Source organism: Glycine soja, chromosome 15, assembly GCF_004193775.1.
Source record: "Glycine soja cultivar W05 chromosome 15, ASM419377v2, whole genome shotgun sequence".
Taxonomy (NCBI): Eukaryota; Viridiplantae; Streptophyta; class Magnoliopsida; order Fabales; family Fabaceae; genus Glycine; species Glycine soja.
The window spans coordinates 11,740,884-11,768,204 of record NC_041016.1 but is presented as its reverse complement, the minus strand read 5'-3'; the positions used below and the strand labels follow the sequence as shown (position 1 = coordinate 11,768,204).

At 35.7% G+C, this 27,321-nt stretch overlaps 1 protein-coding gene across 2 annotated transcripts; it reads right to left on the bottom strand.

Moving 5' to 3' along the window:
• Nucleotides 1-2,474: 2,474 nt before the first annotated feature.
• On the bottom strand, nt 2,475-27,321 carry LOC114386291 (PH-interacting protein-like). 2 transcript variants are annotated; one of them, XM_028346254.1, is made up of 25 exons: nt 27,113-27,321; nt 26,733-26,827; nt 23,994-24,341; nt 23,703-23,857; nt 22,716-22,952; nt 21,641-21,750; nt 21,463-21,540; nt 21,251-21,357; nt 19,002-19,096; nt 18,806-18,921; nt 18,007-18,110; nt 17,850-17,927; nt 17,629-17,707; nt 17,297-17,465; nt 15,382-15,452; nt 13,111-13,191; nt 12,958-13,028; nt 8,303-8,399; nt 8,161-8,220; nt 6,838-6,892; nt 6,310-6,710; nt 4,251-6,224; nt 3,546-4,118; nt 3,405-3,463; nt 2,475-2,942 (listed from the first exon to the last, which is right to left on the bottom strand). In XM_028346254.1, exons 2-25 carry the CDS (start codon nt 26,777-26,779, stop codon nt 2,747-2,749), a joined length of 5,361 nt encoding a protein of 1,786 aa, XP_028202055.1. In that variant the 5' UTR covers nt 26,780-26,827; nt 27,113-27,321; the 3' UTR covers nt 2,475-2,746. The 2 variants fall into 2 exon arrangements, with proteins under 2 accessions (XP_028202055.1, XP_028202057.1); XM_028346256.1 differs by lacking the exon at nt 26,733-26,827.

Genomic DNA, 27,321 nt, shown 5'->3' with positions numbered 1-27,321 from the left:
TATAACATAATTGGCCTATTAGCTTAGTTGGTTAGAGCGTCATGCTAATAATGCAAAAGTCACAAGTTTGATTTTTATATGAGCCATTAATTTGTAAAACATATTGTTGATTTTTTTTAAAAAAAATCATTTGGGCCTCATACGGATTGACATCGTTTGGGCCTCATATGGATTGGTGAATCCGTATTGGACTTACGGATTCGTCATTCTGTATCAGCTTTATGAAAGGGTAGAAATGGAATTTCACTATTTTGTTGGGTGTACTAGCAATTGTGCAAGGTGCACAAAGTAATGCCCTTATTGTATACATTATTTTGGCCATATATAATTAGGGGTGTTTCTAGGTGCACCTAGCACTTAAGATGAAATAACGAAAATATCCTTGATCCGTAAGCCTTTTAAGTTGATCCGTAAAAGGTTTATGGATCAACTTGATCCGTATGCTTAATATCAACATAAGGATCAACTTGATTTGTATCAACCTTATGGATCAACTTGATCCATACGATTTACGGACCACCCTTATGCACATCTATCACAAATGCGAAAAAAACGCAGGGACAGTTTTGGTATTTTTTAAAAATGCTGGGTGCATCAGCAATAATGCTGGGTGCACCTAGCAACACCCTATAATTAGTTGATATAGGATCTTCAACTAATGAGCTTTGATGCTTGAGCCATTGCTTCCAACTTTAAAAATCTGATGCACACTAATTGCAATGTTGAAACTTGATTAGTCATCGAGAAAAAATTTACACTTAGCAATAATGATCCGAAGAATTTAGAAGTCGACAATTAAGTATTTTTAACCATTACTGGGAGCCTCCTTCCATTTGTATCTTCCTCTCAAGATACCTGTCAATAGTCACCTTTTCTTGTACATAGGAGACTAATTCCAACTACTATGGAAAGAAAGTGCATGACTCTAGGTTAAATAATGATAATGATGATGATAGTTTTTTGTTTTAGTGATTGTAAAATGTGTTTGTTTTACTTTTCGTCCTTAAAGTGCTTTAGATACTGCAACAATTGTGTATGGTGCATAAAACAATGCCCTTATTGTATACATTATTTTGGCCATATATAATTAGTTGATATAGGATCTTCAACTAATCTTTGAGGCTTGAGCCATTGCTTCCAACTTTAAAAATCTGATGCACACTAATTGCAATGTTGAAACTTGATTAGTCATCAAGAAAAAATTTACACTTAGCAATAATGATATGAAGAATTTAGAAGTCGACAATTAAGTATTTTTAACTATTATTGGGAGCCTCCTTCCATTTGTATTCCTCTCAAGATACCCGTCAATGGTCACCTTTTCTTGTACATAGGAGACTAATTCCAACCATTATGGGAAGAAAATGCATGACTCCAGGTTAAATAATGATAATGATGACGATAGTTCTGTTTTAGTGATTGTAAAATGTGTTTATTTTACTTTTTGTCCTTAAAGTACTTTAGATACCGCTTTGGATTGTAAAAAAAAGCTTTAAACAGTGAAAAAATACTATCTAAAATGCTTTAAGGACAAAAAATAAAAAAATATTTCGTAAGGATTAAAACAAAAAAAGAAGTTTATAGGGACGAAAAATATATTTAAACCTAAATACATATAACATAAAAAAATAATAAATATGTAATTATTGCAAAACTCAAATCATGTTATGATTACTTGCAATGTTAAGTCATAGTAAAAGTAAACTATAATTTAAGGTAAATTTACTTGCAGTGTTTTGAGTTACTTGGGTGAGGATTTTGTGAAGTTAGCCTTTCAAGTCAAAACAATGCTTCTAAAAAATTTACGCGATACATAATTACGTCATTTTAAATAAAAACATGTAAGCTCGCTACCAAGAACGCTTACACAATAGTAGTAATTAGCGAAATGAATATACAAACAAAATGAAAAATCTAACGCCTTCCATTTTCTTTCTATAAACCATACCACCTTCCTTTATTTTTTTTAATTCCTTTAATATGTAGTTATTTTGGTTTTGATCCACTTAATTTTATTGTTTTGATCACTATTATATATAAACCATTTAATCCCTGGCGTCAAAATTCTTGCTATAGGAATGACATAGATAACAATGGTTGAAAACATATAGTATTTTTTAACTAACAAAAACTAAAATAAAAATCTCCCAATTATAAAAAATATATATAATTTTATAAGAATTGAAATAGCAAAAAAGGAGACTAAAACGAAATAAATGGAAAAAATAGAGATTAAATGGGATAAAAATTAAGAAAACGAAATCAACCTTATAATATATAAGGACAAAAAGTTATTTAAACCTAAAATAATATTTTAAAATATTCTGATTGACCAAAAAGCTATTTTACCCTAAAACTCATCATCATATTTTAATACTTGAATAATATGCAATTCAGGTTGTATCATTATAGAAACCCCAATTATCAAAATTATAAAGCATCGGAAGTAATTGCCCCAACCACACCATAAGACAAGGACCAGAAATTCTGAATGCGAATTATACATTTGCCACAATGTGGTGTCTCTGTACAAACAATGAATGTAGCCGCATGAATTTTCCACAGCAAAATGCTACTTTATCTCGATATTCCTATCTCTATCCTCAGAAGCTAATTCAGCGAACAAGAGAAAACGAATCCAAGGGGATAATTTAAAAATCTATCTACAAAAAATGTATGGGGGGGGGAATAACCAGCTAGGCTGCTTCGGCCATAATGCTGGCCTGTGACTCCAGAAAGCCAAGAGCTATAGAGATGATAATGCCCGTGTGAACCATTCTGAAAGGCGTTTGATTTTTGCTGACAGCGCTGCATCCTTTTCAAGAAAAGTGGTGGCATTAGACAGTAGAATACTCACATCATGCTTCAGTGCCTCCAAACTACGGTAGTAATTGTTCTCCAACCTTGACTGTATCAATTCAATAGATATAGGAACAGGAAACCTGCAAATTTAACAGAAATATTTAAGTGTTTTGTTGGAGGAAAGTAGAACCAAGGGGAGAGGGGGCGATTTTTTTTTTTTTTTTAATTTTCCTTCCTTGATTAAAAAGTTTGAACCAGAGAGAGAAACGACGGAACAAATCCCTCCCTCGTATTTTTGTCTCCCCTCCAAAAATGGGAGGATTAGTCAGAAGGAAAAAGTTCTGTAATTTTTGAATGGTACGCGGACTAAATTGCATCTTCATATTATTACTTTTGAGGTTTTAACCATTTATTTATCCATAATTCCAATTCCCTCCTCCCCCTCCTCCTTACCCTTCTCTTGAACCAAACATAACAACGGAACCTTCCTTCCTTCACCTCTAGCCTATTAAAATCCCTCCCATCCCCTTCCTCCTTACAACCAATGCACTGTTATTCATAGATTTCCTAGTTTCGCATCAGAAAGGCTATAGATGGAATACCTGTTTATAAATTTGGACTTATTTGAAATTTTCTTCAATTCATGCACTCCATAACGATCCTGGATATTAATAACAAAGTGAGTATTTACATTTACCTGCACACAAACTCAATTCTATCCTATGGAATTTTTGGACAGATACCTGGACTGGGTTGCCTGACTGCTGTAATTTGGTGAGTGTGGACTGCAGTTTATTTCTCATGTCATCATCAATGTGAGGCTGTTCCCATTCAGTATCAGCATCAAAAAGCTCCCAAGGACTATGCAAATGTGTTTCAGTGAGGTCACTCTTGTAACGAACAGTATAACTCTCCCATGGACTGTCTGGAAATTCAGAAGACTTGGCTTTCATGCACAGAATTCGACCATCCCACCAATTACCAGAGGAACTATCCTCATTCTTCCACCAAACCCTGCATTTATCCCTGCGTGTCCAATTTCTTTGCATAGCAGCGTCAAACCTGGTTCTTTCAACAAGAAAATCTGGGAAACTGGTCACTTCAGGTAGGGTTAATTTAAAAGATTTTCCAACAACACTTGAATTAGGATCTACAAACTGAAGGTTCATTTTGCAGCAGCTATCACCGGACCCTGGAAGATGGGAATACTCTAGACTTTGAACTCTACAATATTCTACAGCTCTTATATGTCCCTTAAGTGATACCCAAGGCCCTGACTCTCTTTTACGGCAATAATCTATATACTCCTGGTGCCCCTGAAAAACAGATATTTGCATAGGTAATTCAAAATTCAAAATTTAACAAAAGAAAGAAACAAAAAGATCACACACATGCAAAAGTAAAAAATATACAATCAGATAAAATATGTGTAAGCTCTTATAACTAACCTGTCTCAAATATGCAACTTCATCCCCCTGTTGGGGAATATATCTGCATCCTTCCTCATGGGTTGATAACAGCAACCATGATCCTCTGGTAGCTGATTGTAGTGATTTCCTTTTATTTACAGGACTAGTCTCACAAATATTATAACTAGACCTCCGATTTCTATTGGACCTTAAACCAACAGTCAATTTTGAATTAGAACCCCTTTCTTCTTCTGTGAGTTGTCCTCCACTTGTGGAAACATTCTGTGGACTTTTAACCATACAATTTCCAGGTCCTTGCAGCACTTTGAGATTATTCCGCTCATAATTTGGATCACAAGTGGTTGGTTCCAACTCTAAGGATCCATTTGTATGAATAGCTTCATTTGTGCCATTGCTGAAGTTTGCTGTAGCATTGAAATTACTGTTTCTCCCATTTGAATTGAATTCTCCCTGGCCACTACTGTCAGCTAAATTAGTCACAGCCCTATGAGATCTTGATCTTCTATAAACAGCTTTATACATTTTATCTCTTTGTGAATGTGGTTCTGGCAAATCCTGTGAAGTACTATTTTGCCTAATCTGAGGATCTACTTCTTGAGATCCATTCTCTCCCTGATTAGATGCTACTCTAGTGTTGTTGTGGTCATCCACAACCACATGCTGTTCATTGTTGAAATTATTCTTATCATTAGTGCTACATGCACTATTCTTTAGCACTGAAGATTTTGTTTCATGCTTGGATGGACTTTCAGGATCCCTTGAACCCCTTTTAGACCTTAATTTTGTTAAAACAGAAGGAAAACCAATATTTAGTTCAGGTAGTTGGTCAACCTCACTATAGCTGATGGAAGCAGGAACAATATCCTGAGGAATCACATAAGCAGAAATTAGTGATTCATCTTTGTCCCTGCAATTGCTGGAAGCTGTGATCTCTCTTCCATCCTCAGTAGGATTAAAAGGCTGTGAGGTAGTACCAGCACAATTTTCATTAATCTCTGTCAAACTATCTACCTTATAGTCATCCTTCTGGATTTCTAACTCGGGGGTTAATGCACTGGCATTCTTGTCCTCTTTCTCATGCCCACTGCTAACATTTTCTTTTTCATAATTAATCTCTGTCAAACTATCTAACTTGTGGTCATCCTTTTGGATTTCTAACTCGGGGGTTAGTGCACTAAAATTCTTGTCCTCTTTCTCATGCCCACTGCCAACATTTTCTTTTTCATCAAGATGATTAGGACATTTTCCAGAGTAGGGATTTGTGTCTGATGGCATAGCTTCTCCCACTCTCAAAGGTTTAGATGAACGAGCCCTAACCATTCCCCATCTAATTTTCCCCAGCAAGTCTACATGGTCTGTCACCTGGTCTAGTTTTGCTTGATCTGTTGTTTCAACTGTGGGGTAACTTGTACTGCCAGAATAATACCCTGAATCCTTAGAACTTGGTCCATTCCCATTAAAATCAGTAGCTTCTTGAGAAGATTTTGATGATGAGCCAACCAACTCAGTCTGGTAGTCAAACTCATTTGTGGACTTGGATATATCACGATTTGGCAACTTGAGAACCAACCTCCTCTTGTTCATCAAATTCACATGAGTTTCAGTTAACTCGTGAGATTTGGTGTTCTCTGATTCATAATATGATACTTCTTTTCCCTTAGAATAATTCAGTTGTTCATTCTGTAAAGTTCCATCAGATTCATCACTGTCAATATTAGACTCTTGCAATGTTGATTCACTACCTGAAAAATCACCGACCAAACTATCTTCTTCTCCATCTGTTGGTGTACCAGTAATTTTGGAAAATAGATGCAGAGCATTGCGCGCAGCAGCCCTTTGAGGTCGGGAAGATTTTGATTTAGAAGATTTCCTTCTTAATGTTTTTTGGACACTTTTCCCCTTCCTACTTCGGCTACTGCCAAAAGTATTGCCATCACGCTCATCCAAATTCCTCCGTTTCACACGTCTCCCAGAAGAAGTCATAACCTCGGTCTGCAGGGGGGGAAGAAAGCAGGAATGATTTAAAGTTGTTACAAAAATAAGCAATATTCACATTATATTTTCAATCTGTACTTACCTCAGTCTTTTGTTTTTTCCTCTTTGATCTACGAATGTTATCCATGCAAGTGTCCTCCCCTTCACTGTTATCTGTGCTGCACCCTGAATCACCAGAAGCATTGGAGCTTGAACACCCTTTCTCACCCTTAGAAGAGAAATCCTCAGTGACATTATATTCTGAATCTGTATCATCACTAAACACTTCAACTTCAGGTTCCCATTCCATAGCATCTATAAACTCAGGCAGTGGTTCTGTAAGCAAATCCAAGTCTGCCAATGGAAGCATATGATAATCGGGGTCCAGACTGAAATCAGGACCAACAGCGAGTCTTAGTGATGATGGGCGCCACTCAAAGCCTAATGCTCCTAATCGTCTTTGCTGAAATTCACTCTGATAAGGTTCTGGGTATGGTATCATTGCTGGAAATTTGGCAGCGTATGACCAACAATTAATAAGAATACACGAGGGATAAAGAAATGTGAAAGAAATACGGCAAAGAAATAGATATATGTAAAGACTAAAGAATATATCCAAGAAAACAAAAACCTGAATCACAAAGCAAATCTTGCAGACTCCGTCGATATGGAACAATTTGAGTTTCCTGGCTCAGATTTTAATGTTACGTAAGATTAGAAAACACATCTGTTATGTGATAGTAGAGAAAGCATGTATTCAAAACTAAACCCACAATATCAAAGAAAGCCATTTTAAACAACAGGATTCACCCACCAAAATCACATACGTATGCTTCTACAAAATTTATTACAAGCAGAGCTAGTAAATGGTTCATCCCAAAATACATCAGTTAACAAAAAGGTTTTTATACTTTAATATTCCTAATTTTCCCCCTTCTTAATATAAATCAAAGATTTTGTACCCAAATACTCCTTTTAACCTTTTGAACTTAGCTCCTCTAAACTGACAGTGAGGGAGTGAGGGAATCACTTTAGAGGGAGAACTGAGGAATCATACCCATTAATTGAAAAGTTGAAAATCTAAATTCAAACAACTATACAGTTTATACATTTACAAGCATTTCATCACAATTTCAACAATGTTTTTTTAATCAACGGCTATATATAACTTCCCAATTTTCCATCTAAAGTGAAACCCTTACTTTATAGGAGCCAAATACTTTGCTTCTTTTTTTTTTTTTTTGCATTACAATATTTTTTAAATGCATTTAAAAAGTTGGTTTTGGCCAAATCAACTTCCCTTGTATTTTCTTTTTCATAAATAAAAGATAACTACGTACATCAATAAGTTGGTTTTCTAAATGCATTAAAAAGAAACCATGTTGAGAATTGGTTTAGCCCAAAATGACTTCTCAATGTAAAAAAAGTAGTATTTGTGATTTTGAGTACATAATCTTTCACTTGAGACAAGAAAATAGAGTAACATTAATAGTAAAAAGCCACAATGTCCCCCTCCCCACCCCAACCTGACCCAAATGATAAACCCATAACATAGGAACACAACCAAGATGAAAGGATGTTGAAACCTAAGAAGTACAAACACTTCAAAATAGCAGCTATGTCATGTCCGAGTCCATGTCAGATACTTGAAATAATTTTTATTGAGTTTTTTTAATTTTTAAAACTTTCATACCAATACTGATAAAAATACCAAAAATTAGATAGCTTTTTATATTTTCTTTATAATGACTTGTGACATGAATTCTCTCATGATTTAATGTTTTTATTTTAGATTAGTTTTATATATAAGGCTATAGCTGTGGTGTCCTATAAATTTTCAAATTTGCCATATTTTTGTGTCAATGTCATTGTATCCATAACCCATGTTGTATCAGTACATCCTAGGATTGAACTTTCTTAAATGAAAAGAGTAGCAGGCAAGTGATCAACTAACCTGGTCTAGTACGTTACCATGAGTGTCTTGAATCAGAGGTCGATAATCACCAAGAAAAAACTGCAAATATTAGCAGGCGACATTAGTGCCAAAACAATAGCAAAGGAAAGAGAAAATCATAAAACGATGATAATGTATGTACCTGATCATATTTGGCATCTTTCTGAGACTCGCCTTGGCCTGTGCTTAATATATATAGTTGACCAACATCATCCGAAAGTATAATTGATGTCCCATCCCTGTGACATTAAATAAATTTTAACAAAACACAAAAGTGAACTCATTTAGGTAGTATACAATGAATATATGAAACACAGCAGACCAATAAAACAAGGCTACAAAAAGGTCCACATAACATAACTACACCCCATGTGTTTTTATAAATCAGAAGACAAGAAGATTGAGTCCAACAAATCATGATGTCTTCTCCAGTCAATGTTATTTAAATATACTAGAAAACAGCATTCAATGCCACAGAGTGATTCCAGCATCATATTACAAATACAAATTGCAATCTGTATTGAGTATGGCAAAGGATTCAATTCCAGCATGGCACTGATTTAAGTGGCAAAGGCATTGGAAATTTAGCAAGTCAATTTTAAGCAAGTCACAAGGTGATTCTAAAAAAGTGATATCAAGTATAGGGACCAAATGAAGGGAAGAAAATTGCTTGGGTGGCATGGGATAAAATCTGTGCTCCTAGAAGTAAAGGAGGCCTAGGAATCAAAGATATCAAGGATTTTAACAGAGCCGTTCTCATCAAATGGAAGTGGCTGATGTTCCAACAATCAGATCACCTTTGGAGCAGAATTCTCATCTCAAAGTACAAAGGATGGAGAGGATTGGAAGAGGCCTCTCACAATCAGAACCACTCCTTTTGGTGGTCTGATTTGAAGTCTGTAATGTTACACAGCAGCATGGCAGGGGTCCTAAATCAGTTCAAATGGAGATTGGGTAGTGGCGACCAAATATTATTTTGGGAGGATGCTTGGTTGAGTGATGGAAGAACTCTTAGAGAAAAATATCCAGATTTGTATCAAATATCTTCTCACAAATCTGAGATAGTGGGGAACATGGGGTTTTTTGGTGAAGAAGGCTGGCAGTGGAAGTTCTCTTGGAGGAGAAACCTGTTTGACTATGAGCTGGGAAGTGCATCAGATTTTATTGACCAGGTTTCAGCTTTAATTCCTAATGCAGCTATCAAGGACCAATGGGTGTGGGGTGCTGATCCAAAAGGAGCTTTTACTACATCCACTGCTAACCACTGTATCAAAGGTGATCAATCAACAGCCTACCTTAATCATGCTTTCAGCCAGCTGTGGGCAATAAAAGCTCCCCCGAGAGCTCTATCCTTTGCCTGGAGACTTCTTTGGGATAGGTTACCAACCAAGGATAATTTATCTAGATGACAAGTAGCTCTTGAAAGTGATCTTTGTACCTTTTGCCAAAGCCAAGTGGAATCTGCCTCTCATCTTTTCTTCACATGCAAGAAAATTATGCCATTGTGGTGGGAATTTAACTCTTGGGTCAAGGAAGCAAGAGTAGTGCATTGTAGGCCAGTGGACAACTTCACTCAGCATTCCTCGTTGGCGGTTTCGAGGGCTACTAATAGAAAGTGGAAGATTTGGTGGGTAGCAGCCACAATGTCTATTTGGAATTACAGGAATGATATGATTTTCAAAGATCAACAGTTTGTTATCTCTAAGTTGGTGGATAATGCAATTTTTCTCACCTGGACTTGGTTGAAGGGGTGGGAAAAGGACTTTGATGTCCCATTTCAACAATGGTCATCATCTATGTCTTTAGCTTTCACCTAGGAGGGGAAGGTTGGCTGGGTTTTGTAAGCTTTCTTGTTGGGGAGGTCTATGTAGCTTTTGTTTTCTAGCCTTATTATATGGCTTTCTATATGTACCTGTGTAGTACCTCTGGTACTATCTTATTATAATATTTGATTATTTTGGCCGTTCAAAAAAAAAAAAGTATAGGGACCAAATTTTTAATTTAACCAATAATGAATGTGTATTGATAGAGAGGATCCTAAATCACACAAAAGCTACATCCTCAGCAAAATACTTAACTGATATATCATCCCTAAAGTAATTTAAATTTAATGTAATGAGGGATTGGAAATGATTTTGAAAGTCACATAATAAAAATTTGTTGCAAAAAATTATAGAGTACACAATTCTGTCACAAGTACATAATAAAACCTGATGTTATTCGGTTCTTGGATGAATTTTATGTCAACGGAATTTTCCCAAAGGGTTGCAATGCATCTTTTATCGCTTTAATCCCTAAGGTGGCTGTTCCACAAAATCTTAATGAGTACAGACCTATTTCACTTATAGGCTATATGTACAAGATTGTGGCCAAGTTGCTAGCGAAAAGGTTGAAGAAGGTAATGCCAGCCATTATAGATGAAAGGCAGTCCGCGTTTATAGGTGGCAGACACTTGCTGCACAGTGTAATTATAGCCAATGAAGCGGTGGAGGAAGCAAAGAGGTGCCAAAAGCCATGCATGGTGTTCAAAGTAGATTACGAAAAGGCATGAGTCTGTTTCTTGGAATTTTTTGTTATACATGTTAAGGAGACTGAGCTCCTGCCCTAAGTGGATACAATGGATTGAGGGATGCCTTAAATCTGCCTCTGTTTCAGTATTGGTGAATGGAAGCCCCTCCGCTGAATTCATTCCACAAAGAGGACTCAGGCAGGGAGATCCACTAGCGCCCCTATTGTTTAATATTGTTGCTGAAGCTCTAACCGAATTGATGAGAGAAGCTGTTGACAAGAATCTATTCTGTGGATTCTTAGTGGGGAAAAACAATGTGGAAGTCAGCATCTTACAATATGTTGATGACACTATATTTTTTGGTGAGACATCAATGAAAAATGTTAAGGCAACCAAAGCCATTCTGAGGAGCTTTGAACTTGTATCAGGCCTCAAAATTAATTTTGCGAAGAGTTGTTTTGGGGCAATTGGGAAACCGGACCACTGGAAGAAGGATGCTGAAAATACATGAATTGCAGTCTGTTGTCCATACCATTCATCTATTTGGGTATACCAATTGGGGCAAACCCTAGGCGTTGTGAGTTGTGGGATCCTATCATTAGTAAGTGTCAGAGAAAGCTAGCAAAATGGAAACAAAGACACATTTCTTTTGGGGGGAGAGTGACCCTTATACAATCAGTCCTAACATCCATTCCCATCTTTTTCTTTTCATTTTTCAGGATACCCAATTCAGTAGTGGATAAGTTGGTCAGTATTCAACGCAGATTTTTATGGGGAGGTGTTATCGACCAAAAGAAGATTGCGTGGATTAAATGGGATACAATGTGTCTTGCAAAAGAAAAGGGGGGTCTAGGCATAAAGGACATCAAGACATTTAACATAGCACTGCTTGGAAAATGGAGATGGAATCTATTTCAGCATCATGGGGAATTATGGGCCAGGATACTGGATTCTAAATATGGTGGTTGGAGGTGCATGGCTGAAGGAACAAGAGGTAGCAATGAATCTATTTGGTGGCAGGACCTAATGGCGATATTTAACCAACTGCAACAGGGCACTGCATTTCAAAATGGAATAGCTTGGAGGGTAGGATGTGGAGATAAGGCCAGATTCTGGGAGGATTGCTGGACTGGTGATGATGTATCTTTAATGATAAAATATCCTAGGTTGTATCGCATTTCCTGTCAGCCAAAGCACCTCATTCAGCAGCTGGGCAGTCACACAGATGCAGGCTGGGAATGGAATTTCACATGGAGGAGACCCTTATTTGATAATGAAGTCGACATGGCTGACGGCTTCTTGGCGGATATAGCACGGATTGTAATCCAGGCACATAGAGGAGATAATTGGGTGTGGAAAGCTGACCCAAATGGCCAATACTCAACACAAAGCGCATATAATATGCTGATGGGGGAATCAACGGATGAGAACTTAGATGGAGTTTTTGACGAAGTATGGAAATTAAAGATCCCAACCAAATCATCTTTTTTTGCATGGAGGTTAATTAGAGACCGATTGTCAACAAAATTAAACCTGCGAAGGAGACATGTACAGATCAATGACCTGCTATGCCCATTCTACAGGAACAACGAGGAGGATGCAGCTCACCTTTTTTTCAGCTGCAATAAAATTGTACCTCTATGGTGGGAGTCTTTGTCTTGGGTAAATATCTCGGATACCTTCCCGCAAAATCCGAGACAACATTTTCTGCAGCATGGCCATGGGTTGGATGCAGGGATAAGGTATAATAGATGGAAGTGTTGGTGGGTAGCATTAACATGGACTATTTGGCAGCAGAGGAACAAGATAGTTTTCTCAAATGAGACCTTCAATGGAAGTTGATGGATGATGCAGTATTCTTACTCTAGACATGGCTCAGATTTATGGCTCAGATTTTGTAATACATTTCAATCAATGGTCGAGCAACCTAAGAGAAGGCTTTTGTGATCAGGAGAGGGTAGCAGATGTAGGATCTATAGGATCTAGGTAGTATATTTTTACTGTAACTATGTAGCTTTGGTCCCTTTCCAGACTGATTCAAGTCTGCTCATAGGAACCAAATGTCTACCTAACCCATCATGTATCTTTAGTACCTCTGGTACTCATATATATATTTATTTTTGCTGAGCAAAAAAAAAAAATCTGAAAATAACAACTGTAAATGATTATGATATTAGAATAGTTTTTTTTTTTTTTTTTTGGGGGGGGGGGGGGGGGGGAGACACATATACCCAAAAACACTTGATGCAAAATAAAGTTCTAATCTAGTTTACTCATTGTGTACTTACGGAGAAAACTTTCCATCCACCAACTTGAAACGTGATATCTCATATGTCCGGATAGGCAAGCCTTCCCATATCTAAAGTCAGACAATGTTAAAGTTATTTAAAATGTAAAGGAAAGCCTACAAAGAAGTGAGATAAACGTAACTGGTGACTCACATCCCACACGATGGTTCTTCCATCATATCCAGCACTCATAGCTATCCGGGGATTGAAAGGATGAACATCCAGAACATATGTCTAAAATGCAAAGAGTCAAATCAAGTTAAACCAGATAGACCCAACAAAAAATATTACGCATCCAATATTTTAAAGTTTTTTCCTTCAGTAATTGACTTAGTACCAAGAGAAAAAATTTAGCATATCATCAGAGAGAAAAGCAGCAAACTAAGCAACGAAAAAGTGATCGAGCATGCAGAGGCTAAGCTAACCAAAGGCTGACAATGTAACTTAATGGTTATATAATCTCACATTGATCAAATTCCTCCTGAAGGCAAAGTAACTTCCATTGAAAATTTTCTTTCTTAATATTATAAACTTCAACATCAACTACTTTGTTTTTATAAAATCAAAAACTAGTCAGCCATGGATTAAAATGTTTGATCCATGTTACCCTTGCTCTTATAACTGAAATTTCTCCAAGAAATAGTAAACTCTACAATATTTCAAGCCCATTGTTGATATGTTAAATCTTAATTGCTTAGACTTTCAGGTTAAGTGTTCTAAGAAAAAAAAAATACTTGAGAGAAGGAAATCATGCATATATGAGATATTTTCTAGATATTCTAACATTGCCCTCATGTTAAAGCTTATTAAGCATTAAGCTTGTTATATGTTATAAGATGAATTCTTAAAACAGAATAAAAAGAAAATAAAGTAGACAACATAAAACAAGGCTGAAAAACAATCAAGGATCTGGAGATGGCGGAAGGATGAACTCCTAGAAAGATAGCTCAACGAGACAGAGAGAATGATCATCAGCCTAAGAATATTACATGATCAAAGAAGAGACTTCACTAGACAAAAGCTAAGTGGAAATTTCCTGGCATGCAAATATACAGAGCAAGAACTAACTACTCCATGATAAGCATTTGAAAGCTTCAAACATTAAGACTTAAGAAATGATAAAGTTTACAGCATACTCGCGTAACTCTTTCTATTCTAGAGTGTCCAAGTTAGTTGGGTTTCTGTTATAGTTAGTTATGACAGCTGTAATGATGTAACCATCAGATAGGTTTCAGCTTGTCCAACAACCTTGTGTACAATCATATAAATTTAATTCAATCATGAAAGATCAATGAGGCAAAATCATAATTCTGATATACAATTACTGATTACTGATTTCATTTTCTCTCTAAAAACTCAGAAAAAAACCCTAATAAACTCAGGAATTGAATGAAGCTAGTGTGAATCATTGCAGTTGAATATTGGGACTGAAATTTGTCAAATGCTTGAGTGTTAAAGCACCCAGCTGGTTGCAAATATATACATATATATATATATATACACACATTTCTGAATTAATTACATATTAGATCCACAAGAAGCATAAATACAAGAGGCCCATGGGATAAGGCACCATGCATGAATCTGAAAAATGAAACCTAAGCTTTTAAATGCATCAATTACCATGGATCAGTTTCCAATAATTTCTGTTGGAAAATATTCCTATGGTTTTAAGGAAATTTAAGTCTAGCAAAGCTGAATAGTCTTAGTGGCTTATCATTATTCTAAGAAGTTACATTTTATGATTATTGCTCTTAAATGTACTCTTTCTGAATTATTTATATAGTGAAGCTGCTGGGTGCTTCCTAACAGAAGCATTTTCCTAAAATTCTCTTCTCTTTAACAATTGCTAACATAGATTTCCATCAAAATGATTGCCAATGGAAGAAAAAACACCACTATTATGATTCATCAGGAGGAAAGAAGTACTGGTTGAATGGCAGTTGGTGAGAAGAGAAATCACCACTTGTGTAATCGTCATTGGGAAAGAAGCCACCAGAATGCCCTTGAGCATTTCTTATCCTTTTCTGTACCTTTCTCTTCTTTTTTAACATTCATTGTTAATAGTTAAAAAAAAGAACTTGGTATGAAGAGGCCAAATCAACATGAAGTTCATAAAATATGCCAATAAGTCTTTTCCAAAGGTGCCAAACATCTTCACAATGCAAAAGAAGTTTCTATTTGTATCCAAACAGACTTATAGAAGTAAAATCATAAATAAAAAGACCACTTTTCTTGAAACATTAATCAAATTAAACTGCAAGTCCTAAGCAATGTCTGAAACAACAACTGAGAAACACAACACTCAGCATCAAATGTCATGCTTTTAGTTAAATACTACCATAAAAAGCCATATAATAAGTATTATATTCACACAAGACAGTAGTAGGAAGATTAACCAAAACCAATAAATTAAACACTTACAGATTCAGTATGCCCAGTCAATGAGTGTACTAAGCTTCCATCAGATGCATTCCAAACACAAATTCTGCAGTCTGAAAGAATATCTTGCAATCAGACAAAATAATAGTCTATTACCTTTAAAACCATGAAAGAAGATTACAATGGCTGTAGCATTATCTTTATACGTGCACAAAATTGGCATGATAACTAGGGCAATGCATGTTAAGTAAAGAAAATGCTTTTATGTTTTTATCAACTGTCTCTATTACTAACTAGTAATTACAAAAGAGCCAGGTTGTTAACATTTTGTTTCATGTTTTCAAATATTTGTACATAAAATGATGAAAACACCTAAATGTAGTTTCCACCATTTCCTGTTCAAATCAAATATTTAAGAAGAAAAAATAACTTGAAAACAATGTGATACTTGGCCAATTTTTTAATGAAAATACTAAATAAAAGCAGAAAATATTTTTTCAGACCAGGCATTCCCCAAGTAATCATAAAGTGTTTTCAGATATTGTTACCATATTGCAATCATAAAGGCATATAAAAAATAATCTTGAATTGACTAATTGAAACGGTCCAAATTGCTGATTGTCTTAGAAAGAATATCTAAAAGGTATAGAGGAGAATCTAGACTTTAACACTGGCCTCGTTAGTTCTCTATGATACTGATGATGCATTCATTCCTCAAGGTGACAGAAGCCCTCAAATATTATTCTGTAGACTAACTCTAAACATGCTTTTGTAAAACTAAGTCTACTGATGCATAATTATTGTTCTTTGAGAAAGAAAAAAATCTACATAAATTTGTGCTAAATTCAAACACACCAAAAAAAAAAGATAGATAACTAAATACAATGGAGCAAGTTTTAACATCATTAGTGCCAACTTAAGTAAGGTTTTTCTCCATTTTAATTGAACAATTACTAATAAGAATAAATGATATCACCCACAGTAACTTGTACATTAAAATGGTTTAAAAGGAAACAAAAGAAAGAAAGCAGAAAAGAAATAAACAAGAAAAAATGGAAACAGGGTAGGAAGACAAGAAAGGGAGTTGAAGACTAGTTTTGGTGAAAATGCTTGAGTGAAGAAGCACTTAGCGGGAATCTCTATTTATAATCATTTAGATTGAATTATATTTAAAAGCAATAATTAGAAAATATAACTCCCTAGGATAATGATAAGCCACTACACAAGAATCTGCCTTTCTAGCTATCCTAGACATTAATTCCCTAGGAATAGATACAGTTTCCAACACTCCCCTTCATCTTGGAGCATATAAGTTGAATGCGCTAAACTTAGAGTCAATTCTCTTCTATCATTGTGCTGCCGGTGTTCTTCAAAGCTTCTTCATGATCGCATGAGTCATCCAAATATGTCAAAAATTAAAGCAAATGGTTCCAGGTATTGAAAAGGTACAAGTGTTAGACTGTGAGTTAACTTGAGAAAGATCATTTTGACTCTCTCCATTAACAGAGGAGACAGCAAGTCAACAGCTAGTAATGAGTCATAAATGACCAGTAATTGCGAATGCACAACAACATTGAAGTGTGCAGGTGCAAAGTGGATGCATAGTGCAGCAGATGAACAGTGTGTGGTAAACAGTGCAGTGGCAGACAATTACAGACGACATTAGACAGTGGCAGAAACTTGATCAGAAGAGGAGATGGGAAGAGCGGGACTGAACCACTTTGATGCCAAGTTGAATACTAGATTTTGGTGGAAATGCTTGAGTGAAGAAGCACACAACAACATTTCTATTTATAATCATTCAGATTGAATTAGATTTAAGAGCAAGAATCAGAAAATGTACCTCCGTAAGATAATGATAAGCCACTATACATGAATATGCCTTTTTAGCTATCCTAGGCATTAATTCCCTTGGAGTAGAAACAATTTCCAACAAAGGGAAACAAAACCAACTTACCCATAATAGCTGCAAGGACAAAGCGGTTGTCAAGGCTCCAAACAATCATATTTACACCGCGTGGAGTTGGTAGAATTCTCTGACGAGGACCACCTCTTTGAGGTTGAGGAGGCATAGGTGGAGGTGGAACTCTCAGATGATATGCTCGGGTCCAGCGACCACTTTTTCCCTAAATAAAATAAATTTAACAAATTGAAATATAAAGTACCACTTATTATCCAATATACAACAACTTTTGCAATTTGAATAACAAAGTTGGCCAACAACTCTCACTTTTTGTTAAAGAGAGAGATAACATTCGTAGATGGAAATTAAATTCCCCGAAGACTTACATGTGACCTTCGTGATTTAGGAATCCATATAATAGCACTCCCATCTCGAGAGCAGGTAACTATGTTGTCATGATTCAACCTGGAATAAAATATGGCCATTTAGATATTAGATCATAGTAAAAGCCCAGAGAATCGGGAATATGATTTCTTGTTATGAGAAGCAAAGGAGGGTGCCAGGAATAAGATCATTTAAGAAGTTACTTCCTAATTCCCAAACACACCAGGAATTTTTAAATTTGGGAATATTTTCCTCCTTCCAAGTTTCTGCTGTGGAAAACCGAGATGCTACTGCACATCCACTGCAAAATAAGGAGTGGCAGTGATCAGCATGCAAAATTTTCATCTATCAATGATAACAACATACTGAAACACACTAACCTGAATTGCACATAATTCACATCATTTTCATGCCCAGATAGCACATCTATCTCATGAACGGGTTGGCCAGTGTCATCCATACTAAGTTTACAAGCATTCCACACCTGCAAAACTTTTTTAGTTTAAAAAATTGTGAAGCTGAAAATCTTTTTTAACAAATTTAGGGCATGTATGGTTTTTCATCATTTTACATTTACCAAAGATGCCTTTAGATGTTACCAATATGTCTGATTACAGATGGATAATCTTATTATACCGAAAAGGATCAAACACCTGACAAACTCTTCAGAGTAAATGTCAGGGTCCAAACAAAGTACCTAATAGCCAACTGGATGTATTGCTAGCATTTCACAGCCTGTATAAAAATGGCCAGTGACCATGTCTTTGTGGTTGCAAAATGGTTAAAGCCTCAAAGGTTATTACTAACAGACAGGCATTAACAAGTAATTGATAAAGTGGGACCAGGGATCAACTAGCAGTAATCAACCGGTGGTGATGTTCATTGGACATGGACAGTGATTTCCTATAGAAAGCTTGAAAGGGATGAAAAAAGAGATTTCTATTTATAGAAAGGCAACCATCTGCTTTGGAGAGGTACAGGTTATTTTTTCCTCAAACTGTCACAATTCACAAATTCACACCAGAAGATCAACAGGAAGGGGAAAGGACAAAAATTTAAAGAAAAAAAGCAAATAGAACCTACATTTTACCTTGAGTGTGAAGATTATAAAGTTACTTATGCATGCCAGCTAACTACAGATACTGAGATAAACACTTAGACACACACACAAACACATACCCTAGCAAGATTGTCAGAGCTACCAGTTACAAAGACAGTTCCATTAGCATTAAATGCACAGCAAAAAATCTGATGGCTCTGTGGTACAGTACTTGAAGATGGGCCATTGCTCTTCCCTAAAGCCAATAAGGTATTCCAAATTAGTTCTTTTCACCAATAAATCAATCAATCATAGTTCACAAAAGAATCTACTAACCAATTACAGAATCAGAAGGCCTTGGAACATATAATCTTGGACTTGACTGGGTATACCTTGCATCCCATATCCTACAAGTTCCATCATCAGAGGAACTGCAAAGTAAACAAAACATCACCAAGTTAATTTATAACAGAAAACCAGAAAAGCCTAAGGGTGAGGATCTTCCACATAAATCATGCCAGAAGATTAAATGCACACAAAACCATGTTGCCTGAAGCTGAAAGGGAAATTTTCATGTCATAATCACACAACATTGCATCAGTTCAAGGCATCATTAAAAGAAATCAAATCAATTGATGGATCAACCCAACTCACATGGATGATATCTCAAAAACTAATCGAAGTAACAGGTGAATTTATACTAAATGCAGCCCCTTAATATTTCATGAACAATTATTAAGACCTAAAATAAAGGAAAAATAAGAGAGATTTTATTAAGAATTTGATACAACAAATAGAAAAGACAATTACAAACTTCACTGTATGCAATAATAGCTGGATGATATATAATTCACATATTTGCCTGTCGGCTGCTATGAGAAAGATTGCATGTTATTTCAACCATAGCAAGTCAATAGCCGATAGTGGTGCAGAATGCCCAACTCCTGAAAACGCTTAGTAGGATAGTGGTAGCCAGTTGACCGATATTTTACTTTTTTGTGTGTAAGAATTTTGAAAATGTTTAATATATATAGTTTATATTATATAACAATATATGTATTTGTTTGATAATTATTTTATATTCTTGTTATTTATTACAAACATTTCCTATTATTATATTATATTTAGAATTTTTTTTACTATAATTATTTAATTTATTATATTATATAGGAAAAAATATATTTTTAGTCCCTATAAAATCAGTGTTTTGATTTTTCTCCTTATAAAAAATTTCTCTGGTTTTCATCCATCTAAAATTTGAAAATATCATTTTTAGTTTGTAGAAAATGAGTGAATTTTGGTTTTAGTCTGTAAAATATTTTTGTTTGATTTTCATCCCTCCAAAATCTAAAATCACTATTTTTTTGTTTGTAAAATTCATTTTAAGGTAAATAAATAACATTTATATTAGGGATCTGAAAAAATTTTAGAGGTATCCTATGCAAACAAATTGTTTGGTTTTTAACTTGTATCTTTTGGTACCTCTGGTACTCAATTAATACACATATTAATCTTTGCTGATCAAAAAAAAAAAATCCTATGCAAACATTGTACCACAGACACTAGTGACTAGCAAGCGTTACCAAGGATGGTCATTTGACCTTTTGCTAAACACATAAGTTGTTAGCGAGTGTCACATAAAAGTAGGGTCCAAAAACAAGATTTCAACTTTTTAAGGCATGAAAATCAAAGAAAAAAATTTATAAGGACTAAAATCAAAACTCATTAATTTTAGAGGGACTAAATGCATATTTAAGCATATTATATATTATACTTTATTTAATTTTTATTAATGTTATTATTTAATTTATTATATCATACATTATGCTTTATTTATTTTTTTATTATTATACTTATTTAATTTATTTATTCATTACATTATTATATACAATGCTTTAAATAGTTCTTTTATATTTTTTAATACTATTATATTCTTTTATTATGCTATGTTTTACATTAAAAAACAACAATAACAACAATAACAACAACAACTATTGGACTCAAATCGAGGCCCAACAAATCAAAAAAGACAAGAGAATTAAAACTGAAACCCTAACTAGGACCCTCTACCCATCAGTTGCTAGGTTAGCTAGCACCACCCCTGTGGAAGAGAAGGGGATGGAAGATGGGAGGTTGCAGACGCTTTTCCAGGGACAGCAAATGTCACAGCCTTGCCCAGCAACGCTAAAGGTCGCAAGGGCTTGTTTGGCAACAGGGCAAATGAAGGAGCAGCTGTGAAGTCCACAAATCACCCTGATTTTCTGCAATTTGTTCCATGAATGGCACTGCAACAACCAAGCATGCCGCAGCGAGTGCCTTAGGAGTGGCAAGGGGCCACTCTGCTTCGCCACCCCACGATCGTAGCACAATCACGTGCATTGACTACTATGATTACAACAAACTACATATATTTAGAATATAATATACCAAGACTGAATTGGCACCTTCAATATTACTAAACATATTTGTAAATATAATAATGAAACTATTGCATTTGCTTACTTGACATGCATATGCATCCACATTGCTGGGAATAAGATTATACTATTGACTCCTTTACTTTCTCTATTGAACAGAAGACTTACGATAAAAGCTGGTATACAGCATTCGGTCTGGGACTAAATGCTATGGCTGTAACAGCTCCAGTATGTCCCCGCAAAACTGATATTGGCAAGCCATCTGGCAAGCGCCACTATGAAAATCAAATAGTCAAACATAATGTACCCAAAAAAAACCTGGGGAGAAGGGATAAACAAAAACAAAAACAAGAAACTTGCTCGGTCAAATGAAAGCTTACAACTCGAATGACACAGTCATTTGATGAGGATGCAACTAAAGCATTGTTTGAACTCACAGCCAAGTCAGTGATGTCACCCTATTAAATATAGGACATAATTCAATCTAATGGCCAACAAATTTAAGGCAATGCAAATTTATACAAGCAGAAGAATACATATTTACAAGAACAGACTCACATCATGTCCACGGCAACTGGCCAAACAATATGCAGTTTCCATTGACCAAATTTTTACAAGTCGGTCATCGGAACCAGTAATCACATATCTTCCTGCCCGATCAAATATAGCTGTAGAATACATGTTAAGCTAAACTCAGTTGCATGACAAGAAGCGGCATGCCTTCAAAAACAAAGAATTCAATGGAATACCCAAATTACAATAGGGCAGCATGAATTTATCCAATCTTGGGAAGGTAAGGTAATTGAGATCATTCAAAATATACCGCAAATTTGGAAGGAGGAAAAAAAGGCATCATCTGTCTGTTATTTTAGAGCAGTTTATTGTTCATTTTAAGTGTTTTGGTAAGCCAACCTGATTTTGTTACTCTCACCTATGGGGGACCTATTAGAGTATAGTTTTACTCTGGTCAGTTGAGTATAACTTCTGAATTACTGTAGATAGCTGTTGCTTTCAGTAGTTAGTTTCTTGACAGCTGTACTGTACTCTGTAACTAACTCTCAGTTAGTTATAGGTGGTTTTAGTCTTCAGGTGCTTCATCTGTTCAGCTATATATTAATATAGCTAATCAATCACTGTGCAATTGAGAACTCATTTTTCCAGTATACAAAATCTTTCTTCTAAATTTCCTCTCAAACCTTGATAGGACCCTACAATACTGCAGAGAATTTAAATCGCCTTTATTGCTTTTATAAGAATTTTTTTTCCACTTCTTTTTCCATCATGAAGTTTCTTTACTTCCAATGGGTGGACAATGGAGCTTTGGTTAATCTTGATGTACAGGATTAGCCACACCTTTAGGAGGGAAGGACCTCTACTTTAAATTAGTGTCCCATACCTCCCGCTCAGCTGATGTGGGGATTACACAATTCCATCAATCATCTTATTTTTAATAAAATTGTTGCCAATATTAATATTAAGTAATAGGGCCTCCCAATAATGTGTCTACTATAACCATTAAAGAAAAAAAAAGAAACAAGAACAATTCTCATTTCAACAAGTGTACTACTAAGTTACACAAATAAGTCTAAATAAATATATGCTTAAGTAATTAGTACTATGTGGAATAACCTACCACAATAGACAGCATTGCGATGTCCTCTTAACCTCTTGATATTTTGCATCTTTTGCACCATGGTAGAAGGTTTTGCAATGGCATAGCATGCAGCACGTATAGATGGTGCACGGTGGTGTCTTGGGAAACCACCCCCAATTTCCCTCAAATTAAGCCCATGAACCTGATTGGCTTTCATATGAGGCCAGCGCATATGAGGAGGCGGCCATTTGACTTCTTTCATTTTGTCCCTATCATCTGTCATAGAGAAGCAATATAATAATTACAGATAGAGAAAGGAAAAGCTAATTCAATTGAAGGCATAGTTAATACGGCAACTTTTTTTATAAAGAATTTATCAAGAAGGAGAGACACAAATGAAAAAAGATGAGAAATCCTAAGAAACTACTAAACCAAGAATGAAAGGGGAGGGAAAAAAACAGAACATGGCACATGTAAAGGATGTAATGCAGTAGCCAAAGCCTATCTCTCTAGAGATCTCTACCAAAGACACCCCTATAAAAGATCAATAGCAGAACACAAGCTAAAAAAAAAAAAACACAACACATGCAATGCAGCAGGCTAGCAGCCAAAGCCAATCTCTCTAGAGATCTACCTGAGACACCCCTCCATGAAAAGACCGACAGCAGAACACCACAAAGAAGTAAGTGAACTACTCAATCAATCACAAATAAACTCAAGAGGTAATACTCAACCAATAAAATTTCTAACATTTATTTCCAACCATATACACCAAACAACTGCAAATCAAGAACAACCCCAAAGCCTTTTAGCATCTTTTGGCGCCAAAATCTCTAAAATTAACAGGCAGTATCTTCTGGAGATCCTAGGCACAAACCCAACTTTCACCAAAAACACTAAACAAAGTACTCAACATTTGTTCCATATTTAACTATCAGTAAATTCATAATTCATTATGAGAATTTTCACAGCAATCCAAAGTGATAAAAATTGATAATAATTAAAGTACAAATAAAGAACACATACAGCTCAGAAGTGAAAATGAACCGCTTCCTAGAAGAGTAGGTACATCAGCTGCATTTGGAGCATTTCCAAGATTCATACCCAGTGATGGGGAGGCTGTATTTAACAACAATTGCTTCAAAAGCTTTACCAAGTGATCCTTTTCAATATGAGAATACCTGTATAATAATTAATTACAACATCAATGAAAATATTATAAAGGAGAAGGGGTGCATAAATAAAGGAGTATACCTGTATAATAATTAATTATAAAACACTGAAAAATCATAAAGGAGATGTAATACATAAATATACCTCTCTACTAACATATTGTAATTTAAAGGGAATGATAGACCATCATCATCTTTGTCTCCACTACATGCCCCAGTCCTTGAATACCAAGCATGATACCTTCTAGGCAAAAGTTGATGCTCAAGAAGCTCATTCCAAAACTGTAAATGAGTTTTATGACATGGCCCAGCAGAAAGAAAGTGCATAATGAGAAAATAAATTTCCCTAAGGTCAATATCCACATCCATGTTGTGATTCAGATTTGCTTCATCGAGCTCAGCTTTCTTAGGCACCTTACTGGAGAAGCTCAAATGTTTCATATTAACAGAAGGTGCATTGCCAGAAGGAGCATACTTCTGCAAAGCCATATTCCTGTAAAGCATCAAAAGAACAAATAAAGCACTAATCTTAAAAATTGCCCCTATATAGTTAAGAAAAATAGAACTAAAAAAATTAAAAGACAATAACTAAGGAAATCATTAAATAGATGATAACAAACAGAAAATGGCCAAGACTCTAATTTTGAATTCCTTTATCAAGAAAGAATACAAGATAAAACAAAAGTAACACTTTCTTTTGCCTGCTTGTTCCCATGATTCCACTGTCCTGAGAAAAACATAATTACCACCCTTCCATCCTATCACACCTTCATCCCAAACAACTACTCAAATTTTAATTTTATCTCAAAATTATGCTATCGAACAAGAGACATGACTAATTAGAATTTACAAGCAGTAAGATTTGAACCCATGAAACTCCAACTCAAAGGAAAAAACCTCACCATTGCACAAAGGCTTGTCAACAGTATAGTAAAAACATTAGAAAAACAAAAACGTTTTTAATGAAAATGAGGCTTATCCTTAGCCCCCAGACAGATAACAATGGGATACAGAGGGTGGGTTCCTGTCCAGAAAAGAGTAATTTCCATCAGAGACAGAGACTACCTTGCAGGAAGTGATAAAAGAACAAATGAAATAAAATGTCACAGCTATAAACCAAGACAGTCAACAAGCACTTAGAGTATGATCTAAGTATACTCCAAGTATTCATCTCCTCACAAGTTTGTAGATCTCTTATATGTTTCAAGCTGGAAGATGTACTGAAATGAGTGGACATAGAGAATTGATTGTTCAGATTTTGGAGGAAGGAATAGAAGAGTTCCTTGTTATTTCTTATATTTACAGAGGCATCTTTCTCCATTCTCTAGCACAGTATCAGATATTTATAGGGTCACACCATGGATGGATGCTTCATTGGCATCTATAGGCACATCACCATCATGCATTCAATGTATAGCAATAGGAGAGCATGTAGTGACATTCTACTCTAGGCACAATCTCTGCAGCACCTGCTTAAGGAAACAAAGCACAGTGACCAGAGTTTGTGATAGGGATTGGTCAACATTCTGTTTAATTGATGAGTTTCATGTCAGTAAGCAAAGTGGTAGGTAAAGTTGATAGTAACAGGTTGACTAAAATAAACGAGCTACTATTAAATGATCACACACATAATGTGTGTTGTGCCTTGCTAGCAGTGGGGTCTCTCATCTTATGATCTGGTAAGCTCAAGGGAGGCACCTTTCATCCCAAATCTTGCAACAGTAAATAGTTCCCATGTGTCATTGGGTAAGCCCCCTCTATTTTCTTTGACTTTGAGGAATGCAGAGCACTGTCCTTGCTTCGCTTTCCAATCAACAAGTCTTCTGCATCAAGGTGTAGGTCCTTAACACCTAACTTGTTTCAGAAATCAGGTCTAAAATCTGCTAAAGTATTTTCTAAAGAAATTTCCCCATTTGAGTTTGAATTTGATGACATTGGCATAATAATGAGATAAGCATGCATCAAAAACTGGACATTATATCCCCCCCCCCCCTTTCTCAGCTGTAATGCATCACCTAGAATTGTCCAAACATCCTTCATAGTATGTGATTTAGCTATGGAAAAATATAATCCAGAAATCAACCACCTTTGAAAGTCAGCACACTTCCAATGAAATTGCAGGTGAACTTCTCTTTAAAGTCATAACTCAATCACAGTACGAAGAAGATATTCAAATTCTGTAATCTTTATTTACTTTCAAAGAGATGAACCAGCAAGCACATTCATATTAAACTTCCAATTAAGTACTCTGATCCTTCCGACCATTTTCCACTCTACATCCCTCTTTTCCCGCTCCACATTCATATATTAAGGTTGCATACATCCACCCTCCCCAAACCCCACTAGGTGAGTGCCTCATGCACTGGATTGCCCTTTTTATCCCTCTTCTAGCATGCCTACATTATATGTGGCAAATGGCAATTGCTCCAGCCACATAACAGAAAATCCTCAATTGTTCTGCTAATGCATGACCTAAAGCAACTAGTCCCTCAAATATTTAAGTTAAAAACAGAAAACATCACCCAATTGTGTGGTCTCCCACCAAATTCAGAACATTTCTCAAAAGAAAACCTATTCAGCATTCACACACCAAGATGTAAACCAATAACACAAGAAAGGATCAGCACACACAAAACAATTAAGCACCAGAATGTCCATCCTCCCTGCGTTAACAAATCAAAACTGCTCAAACAAAAGCAAAGGATAACGAAACATCAGCAGCATTACACGTAAGATGCACTAATAAAATGAAAAAACAAACATTCAACCGACACTCGATTTTCAAAACAATTCTTCCATGAACAAACTCAAATTCCATACACCATCCACCAAACTGAAAATCCAAAGAGCAGAGTAATTAAAATTCAAAAAACAAAAAACTTACAAATGAGTGACAGATTCAACAGGAGAAGCACTCTCCAAAACTCTCATCCACACCTCTGAAACCCTGACTCTCCACAGAATCCATCACACATTCCTCTGCACCATTGGAAAAAAAAACCCTAAATTCAATACGTCAAAGCTTCACCACCACACAAAACAACCACAACACACAGTAAAAACGTCCACAAAGAAAACCAATCAAACAAAATCCAACACACACGCGCAAAAAACAACACCACCACCAATCCCTGAAAAATCAAAAAGCAAAAACATTCCAAATTGAAAAAAAAAATAAACAATTCAAATTCAAACGAGTTTCATCAATGAGATTGAGTATGCATAATAAGGACAAAGAAACAGGGTTGTGTTTGGTTCCTTTACCTCTTTGAGGAGTGAAATTCGAAAAAAGAGTAACGGTGCCCTGGGCCAGTCGAAATTCCGCAAAACGCGTCGAGTGTGAACCACGCGCCACAATGCGAATTTAGAATCGACGAGGGAGCTCTCTCTGCTGTGTTATGCGTACAGTTTTTTCAGTGTGGAGAGGCACAGAAACAGAATAGAGAGAAGTAAGGAGAGGAGAAAAAATTGAA

What these genes read in the sequence shown, in the direction of transcription:
- LOC114386291 (XM_028346254.1), bottom strand. Translation starts at nt 26,779, where the DNA reads ATGAGAGTTTTGGAGAGTGCTTCTCCTGTTGAATCTGTCACTCATTT. An exon ending in TCGCAATGCTGTCTATTGTG is followed by an intron (nt 21,751 to 22,715) that starts GTAGGTTATTCC and finishes TGTATTCTACAG; the next exon opens with CTATATTTGATCGGGCAGGA. An exon ending in AAGTTGCATATTTGAGACAG is followed by an intron (nt 4,119 to 4,250) that starts GTTAGTTATAAG and finishes TCTGTTTTTCAG; the next exon opens with GGGCACCAGGAGTATATAGA.